Raw genomic sequence first — 21,188 nt, 5'->3', positions numbered from 1 at the left:
CCTTTCAAGACACTGTCCATTCCGTTCAACTGCTCTTCCAAGTCCTTTGCAGTCTGACAGAATTACAATGTCATTGGCGAACCTCAACGTTTTTATTTCTTCTCCATGGACTTTAATACCGACTCCGAATTTTTCTTTTTTTTCCTTTACTGATTACTCAAATACGGATTGAATAACATCGGGGGCAGGCTACAACCCAGTCTCACTCCCTTCCCAACCGCTGCTTCCCTTTCAGTCCTTTCAGTCGGGTGACGCTGAGGGAATTAGATTAGAAAATGAGACACTTAAAGTAGTAAAGGAGTTTTGCTATTTGGGGAGCAAAATAACTGATGATGGTCGAAGTAGAGAGGATATAATATGTAGACTGGCAATGGCAAGGAAAGCGTTTCTGAAGAAGAGAAATTTGTTAACATCGAGTATAGATTTAAGTGTCAGGAAGTCGTTTCTGAAAGTATCTGTATGGAGTGTATCCATGTATGGAAGTGAAACATGGACGATAAATAGTTTAGACGAGATGAGAATAGAACCTTTCGAAATGTGGTGCTGCAGAAGAATGCTGAAGATTAGATGGGTAGATCACATAACTAATGAGGAGGTATTGAATACAATTGGGGAGAAGAGGAGTTTGTGGCACAACTTGACAGGAAGAAGGGACCGGTTGGTAGGACATGTTCTGAGGCATCAAGGGATCACAAATTTAGCATTGGAGGGCAGCTTGGAGGGTAAAAATCGTAGAGGGAGACCAAGAGATGAATACACCAAGCAGATTCAGAAGGATGTAGGTTGCAGTAAGTACTGGGATAGAGCAGCATGGAGAGCTGCATCAAACCAGTCTCAGGACTGAAGACAACAACAACAACATACAGAACAGTTACAAAATTTTGTATTGTCGACATTATCAATTATTTTAACTCACTAAGTGTCTTGATGCAAGTGGAGAATCATTTCGTAACAGATATGGCCCTCAAGACTAATGATATGAAACAAAAATTATTTGTCAGTCCGTTTTCGCTTTTGGCTGCCGATGTACCTCGTCATTATCTCCAATTTGGGTTGATACCTGTGCAGTGTTGCCCCTGGCGTAATGACCTGTCTGTCCAATCCAGGTATTTACAACACTCCTATAAAATGTTCCTCAAGAGCAATATCCGTGACTGCACAGGATAGCCGCTAAAGTTATGTCAGTGTTTGGTTCTACGTGTGTGTGGTTCCAATGGTTCAAATGACTCAAATGGTACAAATGAGTTAACATCTGAGTTCATCAGTCCCCTAGACTTAGAACTACTTAAACCTAACTAATCTAAGGATATCACACACATCCATGCCCGAGGCAGGATTCGAACCTGCGACCGTAGCAGCCGCGTGGATCCGGACTGAAGCGCCTAGAGCCGCTCGACCACAGCGGCCGGCAGACGGTTTTTTTCTGCTATGAAATCCAAAAAGTCCCGCCAGAGTTTGGTTTTAACAGATTTTAATCCGTGTAACTACATGTACTTGACTGTATCACGAACCATAATTCCAGATATATGACATTCTAAAATCCAAATGTCTATAAATTTGTAAACATAGCAACTTAATGTTAAATGCCTGTATGTAAAGCTTTTTGTAGTTAAAGTCATTGTATTACCACTATCTAGCACACTTATTGACTTATGTATTGCTCTGTCAGAAAAACGAAAAGTTGAAAATAAACACTAGCCATAGAATCCTGCTTATAAAAGTATGCTGCAGTATTCGCATCTCAGAAGTAATCATACTGTTTTGCAAATATGATTTCCTAAGTTTCCCATGTGTGCAGTCTTCAGCATATATTCGGCTCACTCACACACCTGCTCGAAATAGCACAGTGGCGGAGGAAGCTGAGCCGACAGCTGCACTCGCAGAGCGTGAACATGCTCCAGGAGCGCAAGTCTTGGCAGTTCCTATTCTGTAACCTACATACCGATCAGTGCAGTAGGTTAGCCTCGGTAGTGACATCATTTTTGGTTACTTATCCCAAGTTCCTATTCAGTAAGCTTCTGAGAACTGTTACCGATTGGTCCTCCTGCCGATTTTTTGACAACTGTACTGAGAGGTTTTAGATTTTAATATGGCCCTCTCGTTCGGTTCGTTGGATTTATTTGCAGCTAGAGTTTGGAATTTGATATATTGAGCGGTTTTAGCTTCGGATTTAGTGATTGTGTTACTGAAGAATCACCTGGACGTGCCTGGGTGGAAAGTTAGTTCATAATAGACTATTTTCCTTTTTTAGAAATATAGTTTGTATTGTTACTGTGAATGATTATAACATAGAAAACAGTTTCGGTCAATATTCTGACAAAATACCTGTTGTTTTTACGTAATTAATAGTATAAAAATCATTAAATGTCAAAAGATCGGCTGTGCTGTATGTCACATGAGTGTTAGCTGAAATTACTACTGACCTCGAGTACTTTTTCCGCAAATGGTGTATCTGTTAATTATCGAAACGCGTTTAAAACTTTTAAGTAAGAATGCTATGGAATTTTGTGAAACCTGATAGAGGAAACCTTCCAAAATTTCATGTATTTACGGCGTACGTCCGCATCATTCGGCTACGAAGTCAGCCTGCATCTTTCTCGACTGTAATTATGTGGAATAAAGTACTGAATACATGTGAGTTGTAGTAGCCAAGTAACAGATTCTGAGATTTCTTTAATCGTCAACGTTAAGAATTTCTCTGAAATATTCGTTGTTATTTACACGTAAGAGTGCGTTTTCTCACTAATGAGTACCTTCGATTTCGTGACTTCCATCTGTTTAAGAAATGAAAGATGAAATTCCTATGTGTCAAACAACTGAGAGTGACATTTATACATTTTCTTGTCACAAATAATTCACCTTTTTTTTCTTTTTTTTTTTTTGGCCGGTTGCGTTGGTCTAGCGGTTCCAGGCGCGCAGTCGGGAACCGCGCGACTGCTACGGTCGCAGGTTCGAATCCTGCCTCGGGCATGGATGTGTGTGATGTCCTTAGGTTAGTTACTAGGTTTAAGTAGTTCTAAGTTCTACGGGACTGATGACCACAGTAGTTAAGTCCCATAGTGCTCAGAGCCATTTGAACCATTTTTCTGAATACGTGGTGATTTCCGAGTGTGTGGTCAGACAGGAATCTAAGAGCACAACTTAAGGTACTCAGAATGAAACTAGCAGTAATTGGCTTTATGCTCTAGCTTGTCACAAGTATTTATCTGTGGTCCAATGCTTAACAACAGTAGACAGAGATGAAAGATGCCTGCCACAAAATTTTTAGACTATACCACCACATACGAAACATTTTGAGTCATCATATGCATGTAACAAACTACAACGAACTTCTATAGATAAACTCGCCACCCACTACGAAAAGGCGATTTTTTAATTTTCTTTTTATGAACCAAATCATTGATGTAACATGTAGAGAAGTAGGTACTTCATCATTTGGATCTCTAGGAGTGAGTTACAACCACATTCTACGCAACTTCTCATTCTTTGTCACTCTCTTAAACCATTTTTCAGGATCCTGGAAATGTGTTTCGTCTATGCAACTAATTGAAGGCAGTTTGTTTACTGCCATACTCTTATTTATGAAGCATCTTCACGAATAAAAGAAGCTAAGCGCATATAGCAATAAACAAACTGCCTTCAATTAGTTGCATAGAGGAATGTACCTCCATGAATTTAGATGCAACTAAGGTACGATGGAAAACAGAAAAAATGACAATTTTGGGGGGGTGGGGGTTCTATAGATGTATTTGTACAACGTGGCACTACACTCCATTCCTAACCCATATTGCGAAACGTAAAATCCAAAACAAGACATCGATGTGAATAATTTGACATTTATGACAGTTTCCAGAACACAGTAATTTTCCATCGTTATCACGCATTCACGGAGGCCCATGGGCAGCGAAATTTGAAGAGTATTACATACACTCCCGGAAATGGAAAAAAGAACACATTGACACCGGTGTGTCAGACCCACCATACTTGCTGCGGACACTGCGAGAGGGCTGTACAAGCAATGATCACACGTACGGCACAGCGGACACACCAGGAACCGCGGTGTTGGCCGTCGAATGGCGCTAGCTGCGCTGCATTTGTGCACCGCCGCCGTCAGTGTCAGCCAGTTTGCCGTGGCATACCGAGCTCCATCTCAGTCTTTAACACTGGTAGCATGCCGCGACAGCGTGGACGTGAACCGTATGTGCAGTTGACGGAATTTGAGCGAGGGCGTATAGTGGGCATGCTGGAGGCCGCGTGGACGTACCGCCGAATTGCTCAACACGTGGGGCATGAGGTCTCCACAGTACATCGATGTTGTCGCCAGTGGTCGGCGGAAGGTGCACGTGCCCGTCGACCTGGGACCGTACCGCAGCGACGCACCGATGCACGCCAAGACCGTAGGCTCCTACGCAGTGCCGTAGGGGACCGCACCGCCACTTCCCTGCAAATTAGGGACACTGTTACTCCTGGGGTATCGGCGAGGACCATTCGCAACCGTCTCCATGAAGCTGGGCCACGGTCTCGCACACCGTTAGGCCGTCTTCCGCTCACGCCCCAACATCGTGCAGCCCGCCTCCAGTGGTGTCGCGACAGGCGTGAATGGAGGGACGAATGGAGACGTGTCGTCTTCAGCGATGAGAGTCGCTTCTGCCTTGGTGCCAATGATGGTCGTATGCGTGTTTGGCGCCGTGCAGGTGAGCGCCACAATCAGGACTGCATACGACCGAGGCACACAGGGCCAACACCCGGCATCATGGTGTGGGGAGCGATTTCCTACACTGGCCGTACACCTCTGGTGATCGTCGAGGGGACACTGAATAGTGCACGGTACATCCAAACCGTCATCGAACCCATCGTTCTACCATTCCTAGAGCGGCAAAGGAACTTGCTGTTCCAACAGGACAATGCACGTCCGCATGTATCCCGTGCCACCCAACGTGCTCTAGAAGGTGTAAGTCAACTACCCTGGCCAGCAAGATCTCCGGATCTGTCCCCCATTGAGCATGTTTGGGACTGGATGAAGTGTCGTCTCACGCGGTCTGCACGTCCAGCACGAACGCTGGTCCAACTGAGGCGCCAGGTGGAAATGGCATGGCAAGCCGTTCCACAGAACTACATCCAGCATCTCTACGATCGTCTCCATGGGAGAATAGCAGCCTGCAATGCTGCGAAAGGTGGATATACACTGTACTAGTGGCGACACTGTGCATGCTCTGTTGCCTGTGTCTATGTGCCTGTGGTTCTGTCAGTGTGATCATGTGATGTATCTGACCCCAGGAATGTGTCAATAAAGTTTCCCCTTCCTGGGACAATGAATTCACGATGTTCTTATTTCAATTTCCAGGAGTGTACTTTAACCACACTTTTCGGTAGTGTGAAGAATAGCGAGCCTGTGTCGGCTGCTAGCCGCTTTCCGTTTGTTCCACTGCAGTGCGCATGCGCCGAATTGAGACAGATTGCTTTTGACGGGTTGGTGCGAGGAGAACTGACAACAGCGTCTCGGTTCGCTACGACCGTTCGGCATCGCTTCCGAAGTGCTTACAGAATAATGTTGGGGTTCTCCTTCGAAAACAAGACCGTTTGGTACCCTCGCGAAACGAACCGATCGGTAAAATGGCGGAAAGATACAGAATAGGGCCCCAGGCCTGGTTTAATATCTGACAGTGATTTGGATTCCCCCGACAGCCAGAGTATCAGTATGGAGCGAAGCTCAGGGATACTCAGGCATCAAACCACGGGTGCAACTGGTTCCTGCAGAGGGCGTGGCCACCACTGCAGACACGTCACGTGGGCCCATCCAGACTTGACAGTGTTCCTAAATACCGCGACTCTGGACTTGTCCGGCAGTTCTCGCTATTGCCTGAAACCTTCGATATGTGCCATTGATAACAGAATGATTATTGGTTGTGTTTACGTTTTTCGATTCGGTTCGCGTCCTGCACTGTCTGTGCACTCTTACTATGACTGTCACTACACCTTGAACTTTCCTTCTACATAGCAGTACACGTCATGAACACCATCGTCTTTGAACACAGGAACCATCTGTTTATTCCACCGGTCTCCGCGTCACTGTCAGTGCGAGTGATCGCTCCTAAACTGTGTTCTACCTGCGCCAAGTAGGATAGAAAAGTGATGACGTGGGCTTCCTCTCCGAGCACCTATTCACTGTGAAGCATAGATCCTGAGCTTCTAAAGTTGTGGACTCGGAGTTGCAGCTGCAAATGGAATAACAAATGCAGTGATAGGAAGAAGCAGTGGTAATTCCCACAGCAGCACACACCAAAAATAGGAGTTGCTATTTCAACTACTGCAAAACCAAATAGATTTTGGTCCTGATGGATCAATTGGGACTGACAGATCGCCTTGTCACCCCCTGACAAAGGCGTCATCGTTTGCAGCACGGAAGGATGTGGGGTCAGCACACCACTCTCTCGGCCGTTATTGACTTTCTTGAACTTGGAGCCGTTACTTCTCATTCAAGTAACTCCCCAGTTGACCTCACAAGGCTGACTATATCCTGGCCCAGACCTCCCATAGAGGAAAAATCCCTGGAAGTACTGGAAATCGAAACAGGGCCCCCAAATAGCAGCCAGACACACTGACCACTCAGCTACGGAGGCAGACGAATTCTTCAAAGTGGTGCATAAATTACACACACACACTAGGACAACGATGTTTTGATCTTTCTGATGCTTGTGGATTACTGACTGACTACTGCGCTCACCTAACCTATGTAGCTGAAACTAGTCTCAAATTTAATATACACGCTAAGCAGTGCAAGCAAATATACACAGCATGGGCTGCTGAAATGCAAGGCTTAGCACTCAAGTGTGATTCTTCCAGTAAACGGTGTGGCACATTGTACGCAGTATCATTTATCCTTGATATTATTATACGTCTAGCTCGTGATAGAAAAGTTAGAGAGAAAGCTTTAGAGTCATCTGTTCTACCACTGAGCGATGTGTTAAAAACTACCTAATCTCCCGAGGTAATAGCGTAACTGCAAGCTGTGTTTCACAGTATTTCTGCTATCGGCCTTCTTAGCGGCAGTAGTTGTTGTTGTTGTAGTGGTTCAAAAATGATTCAGGTGGCTCTGAGCACTATGGGACTTAACATCTGAGGTCATCAGTCCCCTAGAACTTAGAACTACTTAAACCTAACTAACCTAAGGACATCACACACATCCATGCCCGAGGCAGGATTCGAACCTTCGGCCGTAGCTGTCGCGCGATTCCAGACTATAGTGCCTATGTCAACCAATCACCATAATCCTTATTACCGAGCACTAGATCGTCTAGTAGTCTGGCAAAGCAGGATTCAGTACTTACAGCAGTGGTTAGCGGTCCACTGCCCTCATTGTTGGTAGACGTGCACAAATTGTTCGCAGTCAGGGTGCCCCAAATTTAGAAGAAGCTCATACAAAAGTTTTTTCCACGTCGTTATCAAAGAGTCCCAGAGAAGTTTGTGCAATCAAATCGTATCCAGATTGCGACCAAAGGAATGAACGACGTCGCTGCCCAGTCCGTGACATCAGCTGTTTTGCATGCTGCAAACCGTGTCCGGCGGGAGACAACAGCAGCAACCAGTGCGCTGCATGCTATCTTGCCAGTGCCAATAACAGCAGCAGACGATGTGCAGAAGCTCATGGTGCAGCTGGAAGTTAATGGAGCAGTGGCAGAATTCCAGTTGCACAGAGGCATGAACATTATATGAGAATGCAGGTTTTCTCGGCAAATCTCGATGATTAAATCTTCGCCGGCCGCTAGTGGCCGAGCGATTCTAGGAGCTTCAGTCTGGAACTGCGCCTCGCGATGTCTCGGGCATGAATGTTTGGGATGTCCTTAGGTTGTTGTTGTTGTTGTTGTGGTCTTCAGTCCTGAGACTGGTTTCATGCAGCTCTCCATAGTACTCTATCCTGTGCTAGCTTCTCCACCTTCCAGTACCTACTGCAACCTACATCCTTCTGAATCTGCTTGACGTATTCATCTCTTTGTCTCCCTCTACGATTTTTACCCTCCACGCTGCCCTCCAATACTAAATTGGTGATCCCTTGATGCCTCAGAACGTGTCCTACCAACCGATTCCTTCTTCTGGTCAAGTTGTGCCACAAACGTCCCTTCTCCCCAATCCTATTCAAAACTTCCTCATTAGTTATGCGATCTACCCATCTAATCTTCAGCATTCTTCTGTAGAACCACATTTCGAAAGCTTCTATTCTCTTCTTGTCCAAACTATTTATCGACCATGTTTCACTTCCCTACATGGCTACACTCCATACAAATACTTTCAGAAAGGACTTCCTAACACTTAAATCTATACTCGATGTTAACAAATTTCTCTTCTTCAGAAACGCCTTCCTTGCCATTGCCAGTCTACATTTTATATCCTCTCTACTTCGACCATCATCAGTTATTTTGCTCCCCAAATAGGAAAACTCCTTTACTACTTTAAGTGTCTCATTTCCTAATCTATTCCCTCAGCATCACCCAACTTAATTCTACTACATTACATTATCCTCGTTTTGCTTTTGTTGATGTTCATCTTGTATACTCCTCTCAAGACACTGTCGATTCCATTCAAATGCGCTTCCAAGTCGTTTGCTGTCTCTGACAGAATTACAATGTCATCGGCGAACCTCAATGTTTTTATTCCTTCACCATGGATTTTAATACCTACTCCGAATTTTTCTTTTGTTTCCTTTACTGATTGCTCAATATACAGATTGAATAACATCGGTGAGAGGCTACAACCCTGTCTCACTCCCTTCCCAACCACTGCTTCCCTTTCATACCCCTCGACTCTTATAACTGCCATCTGGTTTCTTTTAATTGAAAATAGACTTTCGCTCCCTGTATTTCACCCCTGCCACCTTTCGAATGTGAAAGAGAGTATTCCAATCAACATTGTCAAAAGCTTTCTCTAAGTCTACAAATACTAGAAACGTAGGTATGCCTTACCTTAATCTTTCTTCTAAGATAAGCAGTAAGGTCATTATTGCCTCACGTGTTCCAGTATTTCTACGGAATCCAAACTAATCTTCCCTGAGGTCAGCTTCTACTAGTTTTTCCATTCGTCTGTAAAGAATTCGTGTTAGTATTTTGCAGCTGTGGCTTATTAAACTGATTGTTCGGTAATTTTCACATGTCAACACCTGCTTTCTTTGGGATTGAAATTATTATATTCTTCTTGAAGTCTAGGGGTATTTCGCCTGTTTCATACATCTTGCTTTCCCTTCTTTGCTTAGAACTGGGCTGCCATCTGAGCTCTTGATATTCATACACTTGGTTCTCTTCTCTCCAATGGTCTCTTTAATTTTCCTGTAGGCAGTATCTATCTTACCCCTAGTGAGCTAAGCCTCTACATCGTTACATTTGTCCTCTAGCCATCCCTGCTTAGCCATTTTGCACTTTTTGTCGATCTTATTTTTGATACGTCTGAATTCCTTTTTGCCTGCTTCAGTTATTGCATTTTTATATTTTCTCCTTTCATCAATTAAATTAAATATTTTTTCTGTTACCCCAGGATTTCTACTAGCCCTTGTCTTTTTACCTACTTGATCCTCTGCTGCCTTCACTACTTCATCCCTCAAAGCTACCCATTCTTCTTCTACTGTATTTTTTCACCCATTCCTGTCAATTGTTCCCTTATGCTCTCCCTGAAACTCTGTACAACCTCTGGTTCTTTCAGTTTATCCAGGTCCCATCTCCTTAAATTCCCACCTTTTTGCAGTTTCTTCAGTTTTAATCTACATGTCATAACTAATAGATTGTGGTCAGAGTCCACATCTGCCACTGGAAATGTCTTAAAATTTAAAACCTGGTTCCTAAATCTCTGCCTTACCATTATATAATCTATATTAGTATCTCCAGGATTCTTCCATGTATACAACCTTCTTTCATGATCCTTAAACCAAGTGTTAGCTATGATTAAGTTGTGCTCTGTGCAAAATTCTACCAAGCGGCTTCCTCTTTCTTTTCTTAGCCCCAATCCATATCCAACTACCACGTTTCCTTCTCTCCCTTTTCCTACACTCGAATTTCAGTCACCTATGACTATTAAATTTTCACCTCCCTTCACTATCTGTATAATTTCTTTTATTTCATCATACATTTCTTCAATTTCTTCGTAATCTGCAGAGCTAGTTGGCATATAAACTTGTACTACTGTAGTTGGTGTGGGCTTCGTACCTATCTTGGCCACAATAATGCGTTCACTATGCTGTTTGTAGTAGCTTACCCGCATTCCTAATTTCCTACTCATTATTAAACCTACTCCTGCATTACCCCTATTTGATTTTGTGTTTATAACCCTGTAGTCACCTGACCAAAGGTCTTGTTCCTTCTGCCACCGAACTTCACTAATTCCCACTATATCTAACTTTAACCTATCCATTTCCCTTTTTAAATTTTCTAACCTACCTGCCCGATTAAGGGATCTGACATTCCACGCTCCGATCCGTAGAATGCCAGTTCTCTTTCTCCTGATAACGACATCCTCTTGAGTAGTCCCCGCCCGGAGATCCGAATGGTGGACTATTTTACCTTCGGAATATTTTACCCAAGAGGACACCATCATCATTTAATCATACAGTAAAGCTGCATGCCCTCAGGAAAAATTACGGCCGCAGTTTCCCTTTGCTTTCAGCCGTTCGCAGTACCAGCACAGCAAGGCCGTTTTGGTTATTGTTACAAGACCAGATCAGTCAATCATCCAGACTGTTGCCCTTGCAACTACTGAAAAGACTGCTGCCCCTCTTCAGGAACCACACGTTTGTCTGGCCTCTCAACAGATACCCCTCCGTTGTGGTTGCACCTACGGTACGGCTATCTGTATCACAGACACACGCAAGCCTCCCACCAATGGCAAGGTCCATGGTTCATGGGGGTGTCCTTAGGTTAGTTACGTTTAAGTAGTTCTAAGTTCTAGGGGACTGATGACCTGGGATGTTAAGTCCCATAGTGCTCAGAGCCATTAAATCTTCTCGGGTTGACAGCCGAGTCAATGCATTGGTCTCCAGCAACGTTCCAGCAAGTTTCTTACTTGACTTCTTCAGGCGAAATGTCGGTTTCTCACGGTGTCACTAATTCCGAGACTGTCCTCGAGTCCAGTGGTGTGGGAGGGTAAGCAGCACGGCTGCTGTTCCTTCGTCGACCTCTCAGGTTGATTGGTGGCCTCTCGTTGGAATCGGCACGTGGCTACTTCCTTAGGTTTTCGAAGTAGGCTTTTGCTGCTTAATCTTCTGGGGCAGGCTTCCGCCTGCCGGAGCGCCACTCTTCCTTCACCCACTTCTCCTCGACTTGGTAGACACTGGCGGGGGCTGAAAATAGGGTGGGCATTAAGCAGACGCAACTTCTTCTCTTTATTCGCACGAAATAATGGCCGCTATCGACAGGGGATCTCAAGTTGATTCCGTATTTCTAGATTTCCAGAAAGCTTTTCACACCGTTCCTCACAAACGACTTCTAATCAAGCTGTGGGCCTATGGGGTACGGTCTCTGTTGTGCGACTGGATTCGTGATTTCCTGTCAGGAAGGTTGCAGTTCGTAGTAATAGACGGCAAATCATCGAGTAAAACTGAAGTGATACCAGGTGTTCCCCAGGGAAGCATCCTGGGACCTCTGCTGTTCCTGCTCTATATAAATGACCTGGGTGACAATATGAGCAGTTCTCTTAGGTTGTTCGCAGATAATGCTGTAATTTACCGTCTAGTGATCCACATGAGTTCCAAAAGAAATCAGTTGGAATTCGATTACTCGATAAATAGTACCATTCTCGAGGCTGTCAATTAAACTAAGTACCTGGGTGTAAAAATTACGAACAACTTCAGTTTAAAAGGCCACACAGATGGGGAAGGCGACCGAAAGGTTGCGTTTCATTGGCAGGACACTTAGAAGATGCAACAAGTCCACTAAAGCGACAGCTAACACTACACTCGTTCATCCTCTGTTAGAATATTGCTGCGCGGTGTGGGATCCTTACCACGTGGGATTAACGGAGGACATCGAAAAGGTGGAAAAAAAGGCTGCTCGTTTTGTATTATCACGTAATAGGGGAGAGAGTGTGGCGGATATGAAACGCGAGTTGGGATGGAAGTCATTAAAGCAAAGACGTTTTTCGTCGCGGCGAGATCTATTTACGAAATTTCAGTCACCAACTTCCTCTTACGAATGCGAAACTATTTTGTTGAGCCCAACCTACATAGGTAGGAATGATCATCAAAATAAAATAAGAGAAATCAGAGATCTAACAGAAAGGTTTACGTGTTCGTTTTTCCCGTGCGCTGTTCGGGAGTGGAATGGTAGGGAGATAGGACGACTCTGCCAAGCACTTAAATGTGAATTGCACAGTAGTCATGTAGATGTAGACACTCCCTCGTGCAACAGGCCACGGGTGTGGCGAAGTTAGCCCGGGTGGTGTGGAAGGGGAGGCTTGGGCATGTCTGGTGGCGTAAAGGGATAAGGGTTGTCCCAGTGTGGGTACGACCCATCCCTTACGGACGCCGCAATCTTGAGAAACGGCTGCACACTGCGCTCATCTGGGAGCGGCAGGTACAGGGGCAGCTCTTACTCTTCTGATGCCTGTTCCTCATCGTGTGAGGAAGCGGACGGCGTCTCTTCCCCAGTTCTTGTGTCTGTCTCCACATCGGGAAGCAGAGCAGGCATCTCGACGTCCATCTCCAGGTGCAGTGCCTCCTGCTTTTCTGCAGGGGGTGAGGCGGTGGTCGTCTGCGTGGCGGGGACAGGCGCCTTATTCTTCAGAACCCGCAGCTCCTCGCGCAGCTGCTGGATCTGTCGATGGGCAGCTGCTATCTCGTCCTCGAGTGCGGCCCTCACGGCCGCAAAGGCGGCTCGGAAGCCGGCCATGGCGTTGTTTATTTGGCCTTTGAGTGTGTACTCAATTTAGCCATCGGCAACACATAGTGACAATGTACACATAATTGAATAAACAAATACAGAAATGCGTATTTACAAGAATAAAAAGCTTAACTGTTACAGTTTTGTACATACATAAATAAGATGTGGTTGACATCATCTTCCGGCTCAGGATCACACTCACATGCTGGTGAACTGTAAACGTTGATCCGATGTAGATGTGGGAAAGAGGCATGATTGAAGCGGAGTCTTATGATGGTAAAAATCGTGGATCGGTCCAGATGTGTCCTCATGAACCACGGCTGTGAAGGTTGGTTGGTTGGTTGTTTGGGGGAAGAGACCAAACTGCGAGGTCATCGGTCTCAGCGGATTACGGAAGGACGGGGAAGGAAGTCGGCCGTGCCCTTTCGAAGGAACCATCCCGGCATTTGCCTGGAGAGATTTAGGGAAATCACGGAAAACCTAAATCAGGATGGCCGGACGCGGGATTGAACCGTCGTCCTCCCGAATGCGAGTCCAGTGTGCTAACCACTGCGCCACCTCGCTAAGTGGCTGTGAAGGAATCCGAGGTTGTAGCACTGCGTAATAACCGCATTTTTTCTGTTGAGAAACGTTCCACATTTCCTGCCATTGTTGTCTTGCGTGATCCTTGACTTCACGTAAGTAGTCTGTATAAGGAAGGTGCAGATCCAGGACAGTGCCTAAGGTTGCCGCTTGTTTGGTTAATGCATCAACGTCATCATTATAGAGGATACCAGAGTGGGAAGGTACCCACAACAAGTGGATCGTCCGGCCCGTGCTGCGAATATATTCAGATATGACATCGAAGATATAAATGTTGGTTGTTTTGATCCATCGACTGTACTGAATGTTTTTAAGAACGCTTTGCGAGTCAGATACTATCAATATCTTGGGGAAGGAAGTGCTAGAGACAAACTTAAGCGCTTCCAAAACTACCACTGTCTCTGCCGTAAAAATAGAAGTGCTCGTAAGCAGTTTGAAGCTTTTGCGGATCTGGATCTGAGGGCAGAAAAAAGCGCATCCTGTACACTCGTCTTGCGGAATTTTGGAGCCATCGGTATATACACAGAGCAAACCCGGCCATTGTGCTTGAACGAGACGATTGAAGCCAACGTTGGCATTAGAACTGTCCAGCCAGGTCGTACTTAAATAATGGACTGGGATCTGGGAACAGAGCGTTTGAAGATCATATTCAAAAACATGTAGATGCGCTGAACGCCGTATAGAATGTATGACAGGTGACCAATTGTCAAAGCTGGCACAAACGGCTGGCACTTTATTCTTTCTGTGGGATGCAATCCACAGTCGGTAAATGCAGTCTCTACTTTGATAGACGGAACTGTCCACAATGGCCATGCTTTGTATGTAGAATATGTCCGATAACATTTGGCGCCTAATGCTCAAGGGCATCTCCCCTGCTTGTATTAAAAGGGCGTTGGTGGGCGTCGATTGCATGGTTCCAAGACAGGTACGAATGGCTCTATATCGAAGAGTATCTAATTTGGAGAGATGAATCTTTGGCGCAGTGTGGTAGAATTGACAGCCATAGTCTAATCGTGATCGAATTATCCCTCGGTACGTGGTGAGTAAAACACTCTGGTGCGCTCCCCACCAGACACGAGTGGGTGTTCTGATTACGTCTTCACGCCAGACACCGCCGCAGAGCGTGTCGCGCCGTGCTGGCGGCGGAACTCTTTGAGGTAGCCGCAGCTACGCGTTTGCGGCGTGTAAGCCGCCGCAGTTCGCGCATCTGCAAGCCACCCCTCGTGCCTCGGGACAATTACGAGTGTCGTGCGCTGCCGCGCACTTCAAGCATACAATGGCGTTCTTGCATACACTCGCAGTGTGGCCCACTTGCTGGCACTTGTAGCACTGCACTTCCTTCTGTGTACGCTTCGGCTGTCGTTTGCCGCTGCGGTTACTCCCCATTGCGTCGATGAGAAGCTCCAGCGCGGCTGCAAGCTGATTCCCTTGCGTCCAGACGGATGCCGTGGTCTCGCGGTTCTAGACGCTCAGTCCGGAACCGCGCGACTGCTACGGTCGCAGGTTCGAATCCTGCCTCGGGCAGGTTAGTTAGGTTTAATTAGTTCTAAGTTCTAGGCGACTGATGACCATAGATGTTAAGTTGCATAGTGCTCAGAGCCATTTGAACCATTTGAACCTTGCGTCCAGTCATATCTTGCGGCTAGTGGCATAGGCGAGCGACTGTGTGCGTCGCGTGTGCGCTCTCTCTCTCTCTCTCTCTCTCTCTCTCTCTCTCTCTCTCTCTCTTACTGCAACTGGCGACGTTTGAATTCAAACGTGTTTGAATCTTGTCGCTGCAGCACGCGCCATAGTGAGAGTGACAGCCACGTGTCTTCTCGGCAAAGCAGTGGACCGGACGCGACGGCAGCAATGAATTACTTAACATCTCATTTTAAGAAAACTATTCGGTGAAAAAATTTGATTCTTCCGCGACCTATAGCTTGATATCTTTAAACAATAAAGGTCTGAATTTAGTTTCGTTATTCGTCATAGTTACTGTGCTGCACGAAATTGAGTACATAGCTGCACGAAATTTTTAAGAAATTCCGCAGCTAAAATCACATTGTGTAGACTTTCCGTATAGTTCACTTAAGGCCATACATTATTTCGTATGAAATGTGACCAATATATACTGGGTGTTACAGAAAGGTACGGCCATTCCTCACACACACAAAGAAAGAACATATGTTATGTGGACATGTGTCCAGAAACGCTTACTTTCCATGTTAGAGCACATTTTATTACTTCTCTTCAAATCACATTAATCATGGAATGGAAACACATAGCAACAGAACGTACCAGCGTGACTTCAAACACTGTTACAGGAAATGTTCAAAATGTCCTCCGTTAGCGAGGATACATGCATCCACCCTCCGTCGCATGGAATCCCTGAAGCGGCGATGCAGCCCTGGAGAATGGCGTATTGTATCACAGCCGTCCACAATACGAGCGCGAAGACAAGAGGTTTCAAATGCCCCCATAAATGAAAGTCAAGAAAGTCAGGTGAGCGTGGAGGCCATGGAATTGGTCCGCCTCTACCAATCCATCGGTCACCGAATCTGTTGTTGAGAAGCGTACGAACACTTCGACTGAAATGTGCAGGAGCTCCATCGTGCATGAACCACATTTTGTGTCGTACTTGTAAAGGCACATGTTCTAGCAGCACAGGTAGAGTATCCCGTATGAAATCATGACAACGTGCTCCATTGAATGTAGGCGGAAGAACATGGCGCCCAATCAAGACATCACCAACAATGCCTGCCCAAACGTTCACAGAAAGTCTGTATTGATGACGTGATTGCACAATTGCGCGCGGATTCTCGTCAGCCCACACATATTGATTGTGAAAATTTACAATTTGATCACTTTGGAATGAAGCCACATCCGTAAAGAAAGCATTTGCACTGAAATGAGGATTGACACATTGTTGGATGAACCATTCGCAGAAGTGTACCCGTGGAGGCCAATCAGCTGCTGATAGTGCCTGCACACGCCGTACATGGTACGGAAACAACTGGTTCTCCCGTAGCACTCTCCATACAGTGACGTCGTCAACGTTGCCTTGTACAGCAACTTCTCTGACGCTGACATTAGGGTTATAGTCAACTGCACGAAGAATTGCCTCGTCCATTGCAGGTGTCCTCGTCGTTCTAGGTCTTCCCCAGTCGCGACGCAAGTCATAGGCTGGAATGTTCCGTGCTCCCTAAGACGCCGATCAATTGCTTCGAACGTCTTCCTGTCGGGACACCCTCGTTCTGGAAATCTGTCTCGGTACAAACGTACCGCGCCACGGCTATTGCCCCGTGCTAATCCATACATCAAATGGGCATCTGCCAACTCCGCATTTGTAAACATTGCACTGACTGCAAAACCACGTTCGAGATTAACACTAACCTGTTGATGCTACGTACTGATGTGCTTGATGCTAGTACTGTAGAGCAATGAGTCGCATGTCAACACAAGCACCGAAGTCAACATTACCTTCCTTCAATTGGGCCAATTGGCGGTGAGTCGAGGAAGTACAATACATACTGACGAAACTAAAATGAGCTCTAACATGGAAATTAAGCGTTTCCGGACACATGTCCACATAACATATTTTCTTTATTTGCGTGTGAGGAATGTTTCCTGAAACTTTGGCCGTACATTTTTGTAACACCCTGTATAAATTGTATTTTAAGTGGAGACCGGAATGAAATCTCTTTTCATTCTTGAGATATTTGTTGTTATATCCACGGACGGGTCGCTCGCGGCGCGCCTGAACCCTTCCTCCAGTTCAGGAATCAAGTGGTCGTAAAACTCGTCGTATGTCATATAAGGTTCAAGATATCTAAACGACGAATTTTGTAAATGACACCACGCAGAAATGACTATTTCATCATATGATTAACACTCGACATGGCAGACTCCCTACAACTTACACCATGAGGTTTTCTCCAAATTTTCATGGCCAAACAAAGGGAGAGAAACAAGTAAACGGGGTATCAAAGTGACCAGCATGAGGTCTAGTTTGGCATGAAAATATTTAACTGCTTGAAAGTAATCAGGGTAATGAACGAAAACTTAATTAATAAGCTGAGGAAAAATTGAAATTATTCACGAAAAGCTACTGTAAATGAAGTGTCAAAAATTTCATCCGTTCAAGACCTAATTATTTTGCACACGAAAAGATACATTGGTGCGATATTTAAATGTCAAAAAGACTTCCTTCGAATCAAGTACGTTAAGAAGGCGGCAAACGAGGAGTCAGTAAGATTATGTTTTCTGAATAAAACTTGAAATTAAAAAACGAAAGAAATCAGTCAAATATTTTATGAAATAATTTGTGTAAAAGAAATAAGTAGATCAGAGAAACGTTCTAAGTGCCTCTGAATGATGCTCAAAATCAGGAACAGAAAATGAAGTGCACCAAACGTTTTCCTAATACTTTTTATTTCATACTTTTACACGAATCATTACACAAAATGTTTGATTTTCTTTTCAAAAAATTGTAAGCTTTACTTTTACAGACTATTTAGAGTAATTGAAACGATTGGCCTTAACACTGACTGCTGATGAATTACGTTCGCAACATCAAATATCTGTAAAATTTTATGATTAATTGTAATTTATTAGGAATCAAATGTGTGTGATATACTGGGATAGGTGTGAACATCAAGTTCTTTGGCAAGACCTTAAAAACATACTTAGCGATGCTGCGTAAACAGTATACATAAAACTTAGTATACATAATTGTAACTGAGTCAGTAAAAATATAAGAACGGTCCGCAAACGAAACCTTTTCTTTCGATAGGATCTAGAGAACTTTATCGGATCAGATTCACTTATTTCTAAGTATACATCTACATATATATAGGGTGTTTCAAAAATGACTGGTATATTTGAAACAGCAATAAAAACTAAACGAGCAGCGATAGAAATACACCGTTTGTTGCAATATGCTTGGGACAACAGTACATTTTCAGGCGGACAAACTTTCGAAATTACAGTAGTTACAATTTCCAACAACAGATGGCGCTGCAAGTGATGTGAAAGATATAGAAGACAACACAGTCTGTGGGTGCGCCATTCTGTACGTCGTCTTTTTGCTGTAAGCGTGTGCTGTTCACAACGTGCAAGTGTGCTGTGGACAACATGGTTTATTCCTTAGAACAGAGGATTTTTCTGGTGTTGGAATTCCACCGCCTAGAACACAGTGTTGTTGCAACAAGATGAAGTTTTCAACAGAGATTTAATGTAACCAAAGGACCGAAAAGCGATACAATAAAGGATCTGTTTGAAAAATTTCAACGGACTGGGAACGTGATGGATGAACGTGCTATAAAGGTATAACGACCGCGTACAGCAACCACAGAGGGCAACGCGCAGCTAGTGCAGCAGGTGATCCAACAGCGGCTTCGGGTTTCCGTTCGCCGTGTTGCAGCTGCGGTCCAAATGACGCCAACGTCCATGTCTCGTCTCATGCGCCAGAGTTTACATCTCTATCCATACAAAATTCAAACGCGGCAACCCCTCAGCGCCGCTACCATTGCTGCACGAGAGACATTCGCTAACGATATAGTGCACAGGACTGATAACGGCGATATGCATGTGGGCAGCATTTGGTTTACTGACGAAGCTTATTTTTACCTGGACGGCTTCGTCAATAAACAGAACTGGCGCATATGGGGAACTGAAAAGCCCCATGTTGCAGTCCCATCGTCCCTGCATCCTCAAAAAGTGTGGTCTGGGCCGCTATTTCTTCCAAAGGAATCACTGGCCCATTTTTCAGATCCGAAACGATTACTGCATCACGCTATCTGGACATTCTTCGTGAATTTGTGGCGGTTCAAACTGCCTTAGACGACACTGCGAACACCTCATGGTTTATGCAAGATGGTGCCCGACCACATCGCGCGGCCGACGTCTTTAATTTCCTGAATGAATATTTCGATGATCGTGTGATTGCTTTGGGCTATCCGAAACATACAGGAGGCGGCGTGGATTGGCCTCCCTATTCGCCAGACATGAACCCCTGTGACTTCTTTCTGTGGGGACACTTGAAAGACCAGGTGTACCGCCAGAATCCAGAAACAATTGAACAGCTGAAGCAGTACATCTCATCTGTATCTGAAGCCATTCCGCCAGACACGTTGTCAAAGGTTTCGGGTAATTTCATTCAGAGACTACGCCATATTATTGCTACGCATGGTGGATATGTGAAAAATATCGTACTATAGAGTTTCCCCGACCGCCTCATCTGTTGTTGACAATTGTAACTACTGTAATTTCGAAAGTTTGTCTGCCTGAAAATGTACTGTTGTCCCAAGCATATTGCAACAAACGGTGTTTTTCTATCGCTGCTCGTTTAGTTTTTATTGCCGTTTCAAATATACCGGTCATTTTTGAAACACCCCGTATTTCCCATGTATTTATTTATTTTTATATATTTAATGGGATTCTACTACCACCACTAGAAGGTTCCGAGTCGTCTTCGCGTAATGAATGTAAGGGGGCCTCCCTCTAAACCGTTTGCTCTAAGGATCAATCGTATGCCGTGAATCATTTTTAAGTGAGCCTACTAGTACTCGGAACGCCCCAATGGGCCAGAGGATCTTCGAATAATGTGGCTAAATAGTTCGATAGTCGTGTGCCGTACAATGCATTGTGGCGGAATGTCTCATGAGTCGCTGTCAGGTGGACCCACAGGTCCAGAGCGTTTTCGGGAGCGGCTTGCAAAATGTAATACAGCACCTTGCCCTTTAGCCAGTTGACGGCGTTAGTTCTTGTAGTGGGAAAGTAAGTGGTATTTGGGTGTAGGAGTTCGTCTGGTGTGACAGACCTAGACCTCTTTCAAACACGTAATCACGAACAATATACACTATCCCCACACCACAGTTATCTTTTGTTCACAGGTGTCAATTTGTTTACTTATGTTTGTATTTAGCGTAGTTATTCGTGTAGTAGTCATTTCTCCGCATTTATTAGCTGTTAAAAGTTTTTGATCATGTAAAAAAATATATTCGTATTTAATGTATCGATGACATGGTCGAATTCTCCTCTGCTCATTCACGTGTATTTGAAGAATTTGTCTGGTGATCTTCGTGGATGATGATATTTATGAATTTCTCCATGGAGATTCCTCTCTTTGTAAATTTCATGCACAGCATTCCTTTTCGTTTTATTGTCTTAAGTAAATCTAATTCTGTAGCCTTACTTTCCAGCTACAGCATTTTACAGGTTAGGGACGTCGCTTTCTAGAAACAGCTGGTTGGCTCTAAGCAGCCATCTTGTAGCGCGACATGGTCGCTCGCACGCAGGACACCCAAGCTTTTCGCCCGATGCTGCTGCTTGCCGCGTGAGTGTCGCATATCCAGAATTCACTCGCTGCCGCTCGCTTCTGTCGCTCACGTAGAACACGGCCTAACTATAAGCCTTACTTGAAGGCTGAATTGGTGAAGTGTTTAGTCTTTGCGACATTTACTTCTGCTTTTGGAGTGGAAGGGTAATGGTCATGGTATTTTTTGTGGGGGTCCTGTCGTTTGTGAGAGAAGTGTTTTATTATCCTGGGTTTATCTGGGAATAGGTAGTGGGTTTTATGAATTTTCATGTTAATAGGAATATGGGCTTTCGATTCTGAATTCTCTTGGGTTGTAGTAACCAAGGGAACTTATCAGCGCTTTCAGGGATTTCCTACCTCTATCATAGGTAGAATGCTTGGGCGATATTTTTAAACCTTGTTTTAAGAGGTTCTATATTGACGGCAGCGTGCAAGTCTGCAGTGGGGAAACT

The 21,188-nt window shown here is 44.8% G+C and overlaps 1 protein-coding gene across 1 annotated transcript in view; it reads right to left on the bottom strand.

Annotated features, from left to right (window-relative positions):
- Positions 1-12,863, bottom strand: part of LOC126298269 (glutaryl-CoA dehydrogenase, mitochondrial-like) — a 952,805-nt gene extending 939,942 nt beyond the window's left edge. Inside the window, 1 exon segment of the mRNA XM_049989570.1 lies at positions 12,568-12,863. Coding sequence (XP_049845527.1) covers positions 12,568-12,863 — 296 coding nt within the window.
- Between the last annotated feature and the right edge of the window lie 8,325 nt (positions 12,864-21,188).

This window comes from Schistocerca gregaria, chromosome X (assembly GCF_023897955.1).
Source record: "Schistocerca gregaria isolate iqSchGreg1 chromosome X, iqSchGreg1.2, whole genome shotgun sequence".
NCBI classification, from domain to species: Eukaryota; Metazoa; Arthropoda; class Insecta; order Orthoptera; family Acrididae; genus Schistocerca; species Schistocerca gregaria.
This window is presented reverse-complemented; position numbering and strand designations above follow the sequence as displayed.